Below are 15428 nucleotides of genomic sequence, written 5' to 3'. Positions count from 1 at the left end.
TAGAATTTCATGGAAGAGGCAGGATTGAGCTGGAAGTGAAGCTAGCCGCGTATTTTATTTTTTGTTGGTGAAGGGGCTGCTGCAGATTGTTGCCTTTCTGGGTTTTCCAGAGGGTTCAAGGGCTCAACCATAACCGTCTATAGATTACACCCACCCAGTCATGTGTCAAGGTGTGGAATTCTGGGGCTCTGGGCATTGATTTGAGAATTGTGGTTTCACAAGGGTTCATCAGTGTGTCCCCGTCTGTTCAGAGCAATTCAGCCCCCTCCACGGCCACGGAACTCTTGGCCTTTCTGCTGAGGCTGCCGGCAAAGTTGTTAATTAGTGCCAACTATAACAGTAGACTTTCCCCCGTTCCTTTGGTGATGTGCACACCTGTTCTCTAGGAACTGGAATGAGACCAGCTCATTTCATTCAGGGCACTGAACATCTGTCAGATGGTAATGACATTCAGTCCCCTGCAGTCTTGACCAAACGTGAATTGGCTGACCTAGATCACCCTCCTGAATCTCTTTTATTTTTATTTTTTTTAACATCTTTATTGGGTTATATAATTGCTTTACAATGGTGTGTTAGTTTCTGCTTTATAACAAAGTGAATCAGTTATACTTATACATATGTTCCCGTATCTCTTCCCGCTTGCTGAATCTCTTTTAAATGAATCCTTTACTCCGTTTTAAACTTGGGCCTCCCCGATTCTTGGTCCCACTGTGTACAGCCTTGTGCTTTCAGGGACGTCTGAAATCCCTACTATTCGGCCTTTGTCGTATTAATTTTCTAATTCTTTGCGAGGAAAGGCAGCTTCTTGAAGAGATGTCATTTTATGGCACAGCCCTGATAATTGGCTCAAAAAAGGACATCTCAGTATGTGTTAAAACAGTGACCTTTTCTGTGAGTAAGTCAGGGCTCTGTTTTTGTTGAAGTGAGAAATGGAAAACCTTTCTTTTCTTTTCTGCACTTGGGCCTCAGACTGATGACTCACCGAAGGTTTATCGTACATCATTTGACATTATTAAATATTGTTTTTAATAGTATGCAATAACATACAGTGTACATAAAGAGACAGTGCAAAAAGCCAAATTGAAATAGTAAGCAGTACACAATTATAACCTTGTAGAACTACAACTTCAGGAATTAAAAAAAAAGATTAAAAGTGGAGCATACCAAAATATCAATAAGGCTTTAATTAGATGGAGAGACTATGGCTTTTCATTTAATGGCTTATTTTTTACTTCTACTGGACATTAAATTCTTATTTAAGGATTATGTCTACTCTTATAATAAAAATAAAATTTATTAGAAACATAATAACTCAGCATCAGACCGTTCTATCTCAAACCAGGGAATCAGAAATTTCAAGAAGGAGTCTCTAGTTGCTGAATGATATCCCAAAATTTCTTTTCATTCTCTGTAATTAATTCTGTCTGCAAAGAAGCTTGATCATCTCACACCTTCGTTGTTTTAAAAATAGTTTAAAAAATGAAGATTGTAAGGTTATCCTTCAGCAGCCTGGTGCCCAAAGTACGAGCAGCACCTTCTGTCTGGGAAACATGAAACGCTGTCACGGGGGTGACGTGGAAAGAGCACAGGAAGTCTGGGTTCGAGTCCAGGCCCTGCCCCCCACTCTCAGGCCACAGTTTTCTCACTTGTACATCAGAGCCAAGTGGGATAATCTCGAGTTGGACCTCTTCTTGCTTTCAAATTCTGTGCCATTTCACCTGCTTGTTTTTGTACTGTGCTCTGTACTCACAAATCTAGGGGTTGTGGCTGGAGAATGACATGACACCACATTTTCTTAGATCTTGGCCAAGCTTTCCCCTGATCAGTTTCCGAGTGAGGGTGAGCTCAGATATGTTTCAGGAGGCACCTCCAGACACCTGCTCACCCTAGAGCAGGTTAGGGAGAGTTCTGACTTGCCTGTTTTCCAGAAACGCCCCTCCCCAGTCTTTTCCCTGTACCTCCCCCTTTCCAGCACCCACCCCAGTGATCTCATTGCTGCCCCTGTCTCTTGTCACTGCCTAAGGGTGTGGCCTTTGGGGTCTCCCAGGTCTCAGTACAAACGCCAGCTTTACTACTTTCCAGCGGTGGGACCGTGGGTAAATGACTCAATTCCTTGAGGCTCAGTCTCCTTATGTGGAACTAGAGCCACTGTACTTCTTCCCAGGGTTGTGAGGATGAAATAAGATTATCTCTGTGAAGCACAGCCCAGGGTTTGGCAGTGAGTTTAGTTCCTCCCACCTAATGGAGACTCAGGTATCTCATCTGACCTGTCCTTGGACCCCTGCACAGCACATTGTTAGACCTCTATTTGGGTGCAGCTCTAATTATTAGAACTTCCTCTGCGCTGCACCAAAATGTGACTCGCCCATTAGCCGTTATTTTGGCACCGGAATGATCTATATACAACTAAAGAGAAGAAGGGATAAAATTAATTTCCTTTCTGCCTTGTAATCAACAGTTTCTTGATCTTTTACGAATAGCTGAATCAAGAGATGTTTCTTTCAGTTAACTATAGTGAATCGAGAGGACACCGGACAGGGAAGTAGGAGGGCTAGGCTTTAGTGTAAGCTGTTTTGCATAGAATGAGTCATTTCAACCAGCTGGGCCTCATTTACCTCATCTGAAAACAAGTGGTTATACTTTTAGCAGCGCTGACAAATCTGTTTCGTCTCACATTCCATCTTTGATTGGTTGGTAATGACTTCCCGTGTGCCTTGTCGAAAGGGAATCTGGGGTGGGTGGCTCTGAACTCAGTTAGTGATGTCTGCCAAGAACGTGGGAGGATGTTTTGGCCACATTTGGGCCACATACCTGCCCTATGCCCAGTGGTCTAAGGCTGCTTATGGTTTCAAATTCTCTTAATTTACAAACTGATTAGATGATCAGATGTTTACTTGGTATCTTCTATAGATTCAGCATTATGCTTCTGTAAACAGCAGAAGCTGGTCTCGGAGGGAGTGCCAAATCGAAGAGGGCAGGGTGTACAGTAGGAACTTGGAGAAAGGAGGGCCGCTGGAGTTCAGAGCAGTCGAGTGGAAACTCCATGGAGGAGGTGAATCAAGCCGCATAGTGGATTTGGATGACAATAAGTGGGAGGGAGTACTTTGCAGGTAAGGGGAGCAGCATAAAGAAGGCCCCCAGACAGCAGTAAGCCCAGTCTATCCTGACTGCACTGCTAAGTGTCAGTACCTTCAGCGTGGCTGATAGGCTGCAGCAGACGTATTAGGGAGCTCAGTGAAAGCCAGGGGACTGAGTTTACGCATCGTTTGGTCTTATCAAGTTCGTTGGTTTGACAGAGGAGAAAGCTGAGACTTCCAGAGGTTAGTAACCTGCCTCAGTCACATATCTGTAGATGGGTTGAGGAGGTGGGTTCCACGCTTGTGTGGGTCCAACAGTCATGCTCTTATTAGGTAATTAAGCCTTTCTAGCTGGGACTCCTGGGAGCATGTCGGGTTCATCAGCAGAGGCAGGGAGATGGGACAGGAGAGGAGAACATAATTAGTACGTGCAAATTTGGAAATGTTGACCTTGGACTCCTAGTGAAAACGGCAGCAGGCGGCCGACTTTGTGGGGGGAGATTAGGCCTGGTGGTCTGCATTCGGAATCTTTGCCTTGTGCAAGCAGAGAGGGAGAGTAAATGAAATGGTCTTTGAAGGAAGACACTGTCAAGGACACAGCTGCAGAACACCAAGGATGAAGCCGAGACCACATTTCAAAGGTATTTTCAAGAAGTCTGCTGGTTTAGTTACCCTCAAAATGTCTTAGTAATTTGAACTCTGCAAAGAGAATGTTATAAAAACAAAATCCATTTCCAGATGGTGGAATTTGAGGAGGAAAAGGATTGAAAGAAAAGAATCCTAAAGAGTTGAAGTCTCTGTTCTTGGCGAAAGACCCTCACATTTTTATTGGGGAAGACGAAGAAGTGTTTGAATTACGGGATCACATAAAAGCATCTGAAGGCAGTAAACCTTCTTGTTATTTCCATCTTATTCCTTAGCGAGCTTAACTGTTTTCACATTTATGAATGATTTTAAATTGAAATGCATTTTACCCCCGGCATTTTTCATCCCAGACATTCATTCTTGTTAATGTTGCCAAAGTGAGGAGATAATCTTGGGGAACATTTCTAATGTTTCCTACAAGATCATGTTCTCTTATGGTATGGCTGTGTGTCTCCTGCCAAGTGAAACAGTCTTTCATACAAGGGAGGTGGTCTAGGAAAGAAAGGAAGGAAGAAGCCATCTGCTTAAAAATGAATTTTTAAAAAATGGACATTGATCAAATATATATGGCCTAGTAAGTATGTAGGGAATTTCCTTTGTGAGGGACTAGAAAGACTGAGTAGTTGGGAAGGAGGGTGGGCAGCCACACATGGGCTCCTTCATTGTGACTGTGTCACCCTTGCCCATGGGCCCAAGCTCCTCCTGCCTTTACCGCAAGACCTGATGTGTGGGGCGAGGCCACTGGACTCCAGCTCAGCGTTCCGCAGGGACCGAAAATGCAGGGAATGCAAATGTTTGTTTGATTGATGGTTTAATTAACCAGTCTCCTCCCTGTCTGATGTCACCCCGCTCCCCCGCCAAAAAAAAAACCTACTTTTGTTTTTCAGAGACATTTTAGATATAGCAATTCTTTTTCTTCAGATTTTTCCTATTTCCCCCCTGGTGCCCGCCTTCTTCTAAAATATCCAAATATGTTCATTTTTTCTAAGGAATACCAAAACAAATATTACGTAAATTAAAATTTTCCCTATTAATTTTATTTACCAATATTGTCTCTAAACCCCAGTGTTCATTTATTTATATACAGGAATACATACATGCATGTGCACATACATACCAAACAGTATGTATATTTTTCTCTCCATGGTCTTAAAATATCTGGGAATATTAGTTTAGTCAGGTTCTTCCAGAAGTTCTCTGGAACTATTTTGAAACACAGCTGATGCCTGGAAACTGATTAACCCAAGGGTGTTCAGATCTCCAGGGCTATCCTGCAACCCTCTGTACCTTTGTTACATCAAATTGGTGTCCTTGAACTTCTAGAGACACCTAACCAAGTTCTGTAGGATTTTAAGGTAAGGTGGTGGGTATAGGCTGGACAGTGGCCAGACTACATCCTTGAAAGCATGTTTCGAGGCTCTCCCTGTGCATCAGGCACTCTGCTTATGTTTTCTCATTTAGTCCTTGTAACAATCCTGTGAGGTAAGCATCATCAGATCTTTTTACCTACAAGGAAGTTGAGGCTCAGGGAAGTTGTGCTAGTTTGGTCAGAGACGAAATTTCACATTTAAAGGAGGAAGACCCCTTATCGTCTGGGCCTAGGACTCACAAGACACCAATAAAGCAAGAACAAGCCATAATACTGTCTCTGAGTGCTGCCTAGGTCAATGGGAAAGAAAGGGAAAGCTGTATAATCCAAGAGGGGCATTAAGGGTTTCAGCTTCGCATCATTTGAGGCCAGATACACTGCATGCTGAAGTGGGAGAGGGTGTGTATGCCTTTTTCCAGTAATCTGCAGGTTGTCGGAGAAACTGGGTCTTCCCTCATCTGGTGAGGGGTGTCTTAGTGTTGCAACAGCAGTGACACAGACAGCAAGCTGTCCTGTTGCCTCAGGCTGTCATGGAGAGCCAGTTGGGTGCTCTCTATCTCTGGGGCCAATTAAGTGAAGTCTAGACTTTTCCTGAGAGTTGCCAGGTATCCAGGGACTGGGCTACAGAGCACAAACAACTCCCCCTAAAATCAAAATATAGATACAGATTTTTAAAAACCAGTCATGCGCTTACATGTCAAACATATTTGCACTTAAATTCAGATCCTGCGTTACAATCTAGGTGTATCATCTTGCTTTCTATTTAAGGCCCAAGGGCTTCAGCTTTAAATTAGGAGACAGCGTGAGCCGAAGGTACCCAAAAAGAGTTGTCCTAGAGACCCCTAGCAATAGAGAGATGAAGTAACATCCCCAGAATCAGAATACAAATTCACCACTTTGTGTGGGATTTTCCCCATCACCTTAATGTACCACTACTAGTCCTTCTGCTAGAAGAGTTATCTAGAGAGGTGGTGGTCTCTCTGCTACAGTAAGTAGCCTTGTGGGAGAGAAGAGAAGAAATAGGTGGTAGAAGCACTAAATTGAAGGCGTGGGCCATTGGATGTTTCTCATCTGCTTGTTGCGTTCTGTTGTTACATGATTTTAGTTATTTTATGTTGTCTTTGTTTTGTTAGTCTGTTTTTACTCCTGTAGGGTGAATGCATTCAGTTGACCTGCAAGGTAGCTGAAGGCACCTTATGTTTGAACATTCTATTTGAGGTTGAAGGAGGGGAAAGAATTCAGGTACAATTGATTGTTGAAGGGCCTTTTGCAGTTCCCACTTTCCTAAAAGAGAACATCCTTCTTCCTCAGCTACCATTAACCTTTATTTAGAACAGAGTAAATCACTGGACTCAAAATTTATGTTGTACACTAAAGTCTGCTGGTAAACGATTTGTCTTTACACTTTCATTATTCAAAGTGTAAATGCAGTGCCCTGGAACAATTTCACATTCTTATTGATGGCTTCTCACTGACCCAAAGTCCTCTGTGTAACCCAAAGTCCTTTATTGTGTAACGCTGTGTAATGCTGTGGTTACCCAGCTCACCTCTGCCTGACTCTTACAGAAGCATGAGTCACCAGTTGCTGAAAACTTCCCCAGTTTTTCTGAGGATCAAATAAATGGATTAGATTATGAGTGGTGGTGTTTCTTTTCTTCCTTTTGTACTTAGAAAAGACCTATTCTTCAGGGATTCTGTTTCACCAGTTCAGCTTTTTGCATTCTCTTTTAAGTTATGGTTTTATACCATCTTCAAGGCTAGGGTGAAGGAAGAAGAGGGTGAGATGTTTGACCTTGAAGATCTGGCATTCAGATCTTTGCTGTCCTCCTCTTATGCTGAAATAAAGCGGGGTGGGGGGCAGTGGTAGGGCAGGGGGGCAGAAGCTTGGGTCCTGGTAATGAGAGTTAATGAAACTCTCTGCCCACCTCACCTCCTGGCACACCTGGCAAACTCCTGCATTAAATACCCCGGGACACTGAAATGATCAGGGCATCTCTGGAAGCCCCTGCCTTGATCTGAACAAGTGAAGTGTACACCTATGGAAGAAGTCATTAAGAGCTAAATGTCTGTTCTTATCTAGGGCTGGGTTGAAGGTAGGATCTGGCTCTAATGTATTCCTCATATTCAGAGGTTCAGGATAGCTACCACTGTTCTCCAGCTGAGAAAGTGGAAGACCAGGTAAGGAGTAACATAGATGGTGCTGTGTGAGACCCCATCTGACCTCAGAAACTGCCAGGTTTGAAATATCTGGGGGAGAAAAGACCAGGCAAGGAGAATAATGAGGACTGTGCTTACTGACACAAGTCTAGAGAGCCAGGCCTTCTCTGACTTTCTCCTTGTAGGTACAAGGATCACGCAACAGGTAAAGGCCCTCAGCTTATGGACAAGGTGGGCTCTTTGGACCTTGAAACTCTCCTGCCACCTTTAGAGGAGGGAGAGTGAAATAAAGTTTAGAGCACACCTTTCTCTATCCTTAAAGGGCCTTGGGGAGTCCCATCATTTTGTCTGTTGTCAACTCAGTCCTAGACAAAGTCTGGACTAGAATTCTCGAGACATTAGCATCAAGTCCTCTAAATAGAACTAGGACTCAATACTCTGAATCATAATAAGACCTGTAGTTCAGACCTTAGAACTAGGGTCTGCCTGTGGGCCTACTTGTATAGAGACAGCAAGAATTTCTAGAACTTTCATAAGATCCAATATTTGTTCTAGACTAAGAATTTCTTCTTCGTATCCTATAGCTATTACCACTTTTACTACAAATATCCCATGTGGCATTTTGGATGGGCAGGCCTACTGGTGGAAGCTTTGGTTTCAGGGGATGAAAAGCAAGCTCTAGAAAGCCCTAAGTAAAGTGGAAAAGTAGATGGCTTTCTCACGATCCACCCGCTTCTTTTATCAATATCCATCTGCTGTCTTATGAGGGGTTGCTAATCTTCATCTCAGCTACCGGTATTGAGCATTACTGTACGCCAGGCTATTTATATGCCCCATATCAGTCCTGTGAGTTCTATTTTTTTCCTCATTTCACATGTGAGGAAAGATGACATTGAGGCTTACAGGGTGATGTAACCCACCGGCAGTCACAGAGCCAGGAAGAGGCAGAGCTGGGACTTGCTCCCAGGTGTGTGCCCTGTGAAAAGCTTATCATTTCCCACCCCTGCTAAGACCACCCTTCAGAGATAAAAGAATCTGCTGCTTATTCTCAGCTAAGATGTTAAGTGACTATTGAGGTGTTTATGTGCCAAGCAGCTAAAACTGACTCTGAGCACTTTGCCTTTGCCTCTGCAGATATTTATATTTTAAAAAAGACTCAAAGACAAAAAATCCATAGAGGTGGAACAACGGAATAGTGTTATTGGGAAGGCAGGGGCTACCAAAGATTCCTCAAATGACTGCAGAGAAGCAGCTCTAAGCCGAGCATTCCACAACACAGCCCTGTGCACATCAGACACTTAATTATAATCTGATTAAAACTCAGTTAATGGTCTCATTACATGCATGTAAGAAGAACACAAGGAAAGCTGCTTTGGTTAACTTTAGTTTCTCCTGTTGACAAAGCATCAGCCTTATCCACCAACTCCATATACGTGCCTGTAAATTTGAAATGCCTGCTGTTCCTAGGTCAGGATTTTGGTTTAGGTTTTATACAACACTTGGATTTATACTTTAAGAAAAATGAGAAAATGTCCTTTAAAAAGTTCATGGAAAATAACATACGGCTTTACTTGGAATTGATCAGATATAATGGTAAGCGTGTCCTGTTTTCGAAATACCTTTATGATGTGTTTGTCTTGTTTGCCCTTGATCACAATTTCAGTGCGAACATACTTCTGGATGATCAGTTTCAACCCAAACTAACTGATTTTGCCATGGCACACATCCGACCCCACCTAGAACCTCAGAGCTCTGTCCTAAGCATGACCAGCAGCAGCAGTAAGCATTTGTGGTACATGCCAGAAGAGTACATCAGACAGGGCAAGCTTTCTGTTAAAACAGACGTCTACAGCTTTGGAATTGTAAGTACCAACTACCAGTTAACAAAGTAGAAGAGTTTGTTGCCAAGAATACACTAAATTCCAAGAATTATTTTAAAGGCTTTAGCTTTTAGACCTATTGATTTTCTGTTACTCATTGTCTTATACATTAATTTTGTGTAATCAATCAAGTAATGAAATGTAAATTCATTAATTAGAATGAACTGTATTCAGCATTGAGGTTAATAGTCACGACTAATTATGTGTATATATTTAATATTTGTAATATTTTAATAATATTTATAATAATTTAGTAATTATTACTATGTGTATAATATTAATGTTATGTAGCTGACTTTCTATATGTTCCTTGTAGGTAATAATGGAAGTTCTGACAGGTTGTAAAGTGGTGTTAGATGAGCCAAAGCATATCCAGCTGGTAAGAATTGTCTTCATCTCTGTGCCCATTTCTTGGTCACTTTCCGGATAGATTCTGAGCTCTCAGTGATGAGTTTGTCTCCTTTTCTTCCTAGAGGGATCTCCTTATAGAATTGCTGGAGAAGAGAGGCCTCGATTCATGTATCTCATTTCTAGATAAGAAAGTACATCCCTGTCCTCGGAATTTTTCCGCCAAGCTGTTCTCTTTGGCAGGCCAGTGTGCTGCAACACGGGCAAAATTAAGACCCTCGATGGATGAAGTACGTATACCCGTGGTTTTATTAAAAACTGAGTCCATGGAACCATGGAAAATCTAAATTAGATAAATTGTGTATCTATGTGAATATCAATGAGACAAATGCAGCTCTCAACAGAGAATTCTCACCTAATAGATAACTTTTCCAGATCAGAAAGTCACATCGTTTGGTACTCTGAAAGAGGGTATTACTGGGTGGGACCAGGGCAGCCACAAAAAATTTAATGAAAAGACATGTGACTAATTTGGAGAGAATATTTTATTCAACGTTCGTGAAGAGATCTGGTCCATTAAGAATGAAGCATACGGGAATTCCCTGGTGGTCCAGTGGTTAGGACTCAGCGCTTTCACTGCCAGGGCCTGGGTTCAAACCCTGGTTGGGGAACTAAGATTCCACATGCTGCGTGGTGTGGCCAAATTTTTTAAAAAATGCATCATGTATTTCCCTTATTGATTTTTAAATTTACTCATCTGTCCATCAATTTAATCATCTAGACATTTATTTGTTTACAATAAACAAATATTTAGTACCTGCTTTGCACGTACCAGACTTTGGACTAGGTGCTGGTGATACAACAGTGATCAAGATACTGAATTGCTGCCCTTCAGCTCACAGTTCAAAGGGAGAGTCAGATCTATAAACATGAAGTTTCGGTACCAGAAGATAAGCGCAATGATAGATGGGAGCGTAGAGTCAGAATACGTCCCAGCCTATGAAGTCAAGGAAGCTTCTTGATGGAGGCGATAGCTGAGCTATGATCTGAAGAACAGGTTGGATTTAGGTATTAAAGATGGGAGGACATTCCAGGGAGAGAATCTACACCTGCAAAGGCTCAGAGGTGCAGTGGATTCCTTGGCACCAAGACTGCAGATTGTCTAGCACCATGGAAGTGGGATGGTGGAGAGCAAAAGCTGGACGTGTTTAAAATAATAGGAGGTTCCAGGTGATCGAGGGACATGAATTCCATTCTAGGAATTTGGATTCCATCCTAAGTCTATTGTAGAGCCATGGAAGGGTTTTAAACAAGGAGTTGACATAATCAGAATATAAAGACCATTGGCCTGGGAGTCAGGAGAGCTGTGTTCTAGGCCTGACACCACAAGTAAGAGCTGTGCGACCTGCAGTCTTGGGCCCGGAAAGGAGCTTTGAGATATATAGTGGAGGGAACATGAAATTGGGAGCCGGAAGACGTGGGGTCAGGCAACAGGTCTGCTCCTTACTGGCTAGCGATAGTGATTCCCTTTTCTGAGCCTCAGCCTTTTCATCTATAAAGTGAGGATGTTAATGTTTGTGCAGGTTAAATGAGGTGAAGTGTGTGAAAACACTTTGTAAATTATAAAGCTCTCTGTATTCTTTAAATTACGTGTGTGTGTAAATGTATGTTATTTTATATCAGGTTAATGGTTCTCAATTCAGCTGCATATGCAAAGCTTGTAAAATACAGATCCCTGGGCCCCCATGTCCATATTTTTTTTTTTTTTTTTTTTTTTTTATTTTGCAGTACGCAGGCCTCTCACTGTTGTGGCCTCTCCCATTGCAGAGCACAGGCTCCGGACGCACAGGCTCAGCGAGCCCGCTCCGCGGCATGTGGGATCTTCACGGACCGGGGCACGAACCCGTGTCCCCTGCATCGGCAGGCGGACTCTCAACCACTGCGCCACCAGGGAAGCCCCATGTCCATATTTTTTGAATGACCATCTTTAGGTTGGGGCTAAGGGATCTGTTTTATAAGAAAGCTTCCCTAGGTAGTCTGGCATTTGAGAACTATAGATTGGGTTCACCATCCCCTGACCCCTTCCAATCCTCCACATATTAAGGCTGAAGTAAAAAATGATAAGAGATTCATCCAAGGTCACAAAGTAGTTGGTGGCAAATCTAGGCATAAAGTCAGGTCTCTTGATAATCAATTTCTTTTCTACTTTGCTTCAAGTCACTTAATTTATTAACATGAAGGAGTTTAGCTAATCTTTAATTTCTTTGCATTTCAAATTCTATAGTTGAATTTATTTCATGAAAATAAGAGAATATTCCTTAATAGGTAGACAGAAAAAAAAGGTAAAAGGAGAGGTTATTCAGACTTCACCCAATGTGTGTTGGCTTCTTGGTTAATCAGGTCCTAACTGTTCTTGAAAGTACTCAAGCCAGCTTGTATTTTGCGGAAGATCCTCCCACATCCTTGAAGTCCTTCAGGAGTCCTTCTCCTCTGTTCTTCGATAATGTACCAAGTATTCCAGTGGAAGATGATGAAAACCAGAATAATCCATCGCTGCCTCCTGATAAAGGTTGGAGAAAAGGGAGAGCGACTCAGAAAACTCCCTTTGAATGCAGCCAGTCTGAGGTTACATTCCTGGGCTTTGACAGAAAGACAGGGAGCGGGAGGAATGAGGACCCTAGCAATGTGCCCAGTTCCGCTTGTGAAGAAAGTTTGTCTCCAAAGCATGCAGCTCCATCCCAGGATTTGGGGGCCTCTGGTGTGAATATGGACCCTTCTGCAGAAGTTCCAGGGCATTCCTACAGGAGCATGCCAGTGGAGGCTAGCTGTTCCTCTGAATTTTCCTGGAATGAATGTGAACAGTCCAAAAAGGCTTCAGTTTCACCAGAAGATAAAGAAGAAAGCAAGTATTGCTGCGGCACCTGAGTACAGGTCTCATCTTGGGAAGACATTGTCTTTATCGGTAGCGCCAAGAGGACGATTGATGGTGAATTTGGGTAATGCAGATCAATGATCAGAACAATTCTATTCCATTCCTTCCAACTTGTAGAACAGAGTGGCTTAAAGTTTTGTTTTAGCACAATCATTGCCTCATGATCAAACCTGGACTAAATTAGAACCATTCAGAATTACTTAAGATTGTAGACTCTGACTTCAGACAAACGAAACAATCAAAACCTACCAAAATGGAAGTGGATTCCAGTGTCTTCTCCCTCAGCATCCACGTGACTCCTCAGAGCCTCCAGTCTGCCAAGTACATTCAGTTCAGTTGGATTCCATTGTTTTGGTTTAGCTTGCTTGGGAAGGTCGTCAGAAACGTCTAACTTGTAAATGTTAATAGATACCATACCTTTTTAAAGAATTGCCTTTTTGCTTATTTCAATCAACTCTTAGTATATTTCTGTTCATCCCTGTCAAGTCTGCCTATCTGAACATGAGCCATGACGTGCCCAAGATCTGTATTTCTGTATTTAAACTCTTAAGATAGTTTATCTCATATAATATTGACTATTATTACAATTTCTTTTACATAGAGACTATTATATCCTGAATAGAATGTATGAAATTTTAATCAAGTCATTTTTGTTCCAAGAAAATGGCTGGTCATAAAGGCCTAGGTCAGTTTTTTCTTTGATTCCAACTCTGTGCCTTTACTGCTGGTGTTTACTAGATCTCCCCCTTTTGAAATCCTACCCAATCTTTCAGGGCCCACCATAACTGCCATCCTCCAGGAAGCTTTCCTAATCTTTCCAGCCAATAGTACTCACTTTATCAGCATTTCCATAGCAATTTCTTTTTTTTTTTCCATTTTTAAAGATTTTTAATTGAAGTACAGTTGATTTACAGTGTTGTGTTAGTTTCTGGTGTACAGCAAAATGATTCAGTTAGACGCATATATACATATTCTTTTTCATATTCTTTTCCATTATGGTTTATTACAGAAAATTGAATATAGTTCCCTGTGCTATTCAGTAGGACCTTGTTGTTTATTTTATATATAGTAGTTCGTATCGGCTAATCCCAAACTCCTAATTGACCCCCCCTTTCCCCTTTGATAACAATAAGTTTGTTTTCTGTGTCTGTGGATCTGTTTATGTTTTGTAAATAAGTTCATTTGTATCATCTGTAGCAATATCTCTGTATTTCTGTTTTATATTTGTCACTTTCTGAATTATATCCAAGTTGCCTGTGCTATCATCTCTCTCTTCCTAGATGGTAAACCCCTGTATTAGTTTCCTACTGTCGCTGTAACAAATTATCACAAGCTTAGTGGCTTAAAACAACATAAATTAATTATTTTACAGTTCTAGAGGTCAGAAGTCCTTGGCATTCCTCCTGAAGGCTCTAGGGGAGAATTCGTTCCCTTGCCTTTTCTAGCTTCTAGACACTGTATGCGTTCTTTGGTTCATGGCTTCTTCCTCTATCCTCAAAGCCAGCAACATGACATCTTTAAATCTAGATCTCTCTCTGAACTCTTTTTCATCACCACTTCCTCTTTCTTTGGCCCTCCAAAGGATCCTTGTGATTGCATGGGGCTCACTCAGATAATACAGGAAAACCTCTCCATCTTAAGATCCTTAATTTAATCACACCTGCAATGTCCCTTTTCTCCTCTAAAGTCATATATTCACAGGTTTCTGGAATTAGGACATGGACATCTTTGGGGCCATTACTCTGTCTGTCACATTCCCTGACTGTGTAGGATCCATCTCTTCAGGGCCTAGCATGTTATCCTGTACAGAGCAGGTGTTTCCTTATAAGTTAAATTGAGTTACATTATCTCTGTGAACCCACATAATCAAAAATTCAGCTATAATAAACATTCCGGAGTAAATGAACAAAGTGGGGATAATGACTGTCTTTATGATGATGGACAGAAACACTCCACGAAAACCATTTCCAGAGGATTTACAGAATCTCCCTCTCCAGGATGTTTATAATAAAAGGGCAGACCTCTAGTTTTCTCTGCATCAAAGGAATAGGCCTATGATTGTTTTTTGTAGGTTTTTTTTTTTTTTGATAAGTCAGTACGGTTGAGTTAATCATAGTCAGATTGGAGTCCAGATTCAAGAACAATTAATCAAAGAAGGAAGTCGTCAGAAATCAGGGTCAGGTTAACAGACCAAGGTCAGAAACATGGAGCTACAATTCTGGGAAAAAGGATCTCATGGCAGGAAGTGAGGTTCAAAACACAATAAGCCTTAGCCTGATTGACAAGCCAAATAAAAGCCCCAGGCAAGCAGTTGGGAGAGGCCATCCCTGAGGGCTGGTCTGGGGGGACCTGGCTGCCCGGTGATGTCTTCCCCATCTGAGCATGTAGGATGTGTTCACAGTGCTCCCAAACTGCCCATATGCCAAGACTCTCAGGGGAAAGGGTTGCACTAGACTCGTGTGATTTTACCTCTTGTGACCTGTGTCCAGTTTGAAAACTCTTGATTATACACGTTAATCAAGGAATCAGTAAAAGTCTTCAACATTTGGCCTTATATATCGCCAACCATTCTGAGGCCGATTCAGCTTGTCTTAGGTAGTCTGAAAGTATTTTGGCTGAATCGGGCAAATAAGCCTAGAATTGTGTGAAGTTGCCACTAATAATTCAAATGAGGTAATCAAGATAATCAGGAACTGACTCTGTGTTAAACTGCTCTTCACTTTGAATCTGAATCCCCCACTACCTTCAAAGAGAGATCATTAAGGAAGCTCTGATTGACAGCAGGCCCACACCATTATTCATCACATGTGTAATCCGTTGGTATGATGTTGATTTGAACTTGCTTAGTTGACTTAAAGCAGTGTTTCTCAAAAAAAAAAAAACCCAGTTTCTCAAACTTTAACGTGCAGCAAAATGACACGGAAGGCTTGTTAAAAACACAGATTGCTAGCTCCCAACCTATTACATGGGATTTTGCTTAGCACTGAGTAGAAGCTCTAGAAATACTATTAGTCAATGAT

The 15428-nt window shown here is 41.9% G+C and overlaps 1 protein-coding gene across 2 annotated transcripts in view; it reads left to right on the top strand.

The window, feature by feature from the left end:
- The window catches only part of IRAK3 (interleukin 1 receptor associated kinase 3), a 64449-nt gene extending 51612 nt beyond the window's left edge, over window positions 1-12837 (top strand). For both annotated transcript variants that reach the window (XM_032644767.1, XM_032644766.1), the window contains exons 9-12: window positions 8912-9110; window positions 9445-9507; window positions 9602-9766; window positions 11877-12837. In XM_032644767.1, the coding sequence (XP_032500658.1) occupies window positions 8912-9110; window positions 9445-9507; window positions 9602-9766; window positions 11877-12401 (952 nt within the window). In that variant the 3' untranslated portion in view covers window positions 12402-12837. The remainder of the gene's footprint in view (window positions 1-8911; window positions 9111-9444; window positions 9508-9601; window positions 9767-11876) is intronic.
- The last annotated feature ends 2591 nt before the right edge of the window (window positions 12838-15428 follow it).

This window comes from Phocoena sinus, chromosome 10 (assembly GCF_008692025.1).
Source record: "Phocoena sinus isolate mPhoSin1 chromosome 10, mPhoSin1.pri, whole genome shotgun sequence".
Classification (NCBI taxonomy): Eukaryota; Metazoa; Chordata; class Mammalia; order Artiodactyla; family Phocoenidae; genus Phocoena; species Phocoena sinus.
The sequence above is the reverse complement of the archived record's forward strand: the minus strand, read 5'-3'. Positions and strand labels throughout refer to the sequence as shown.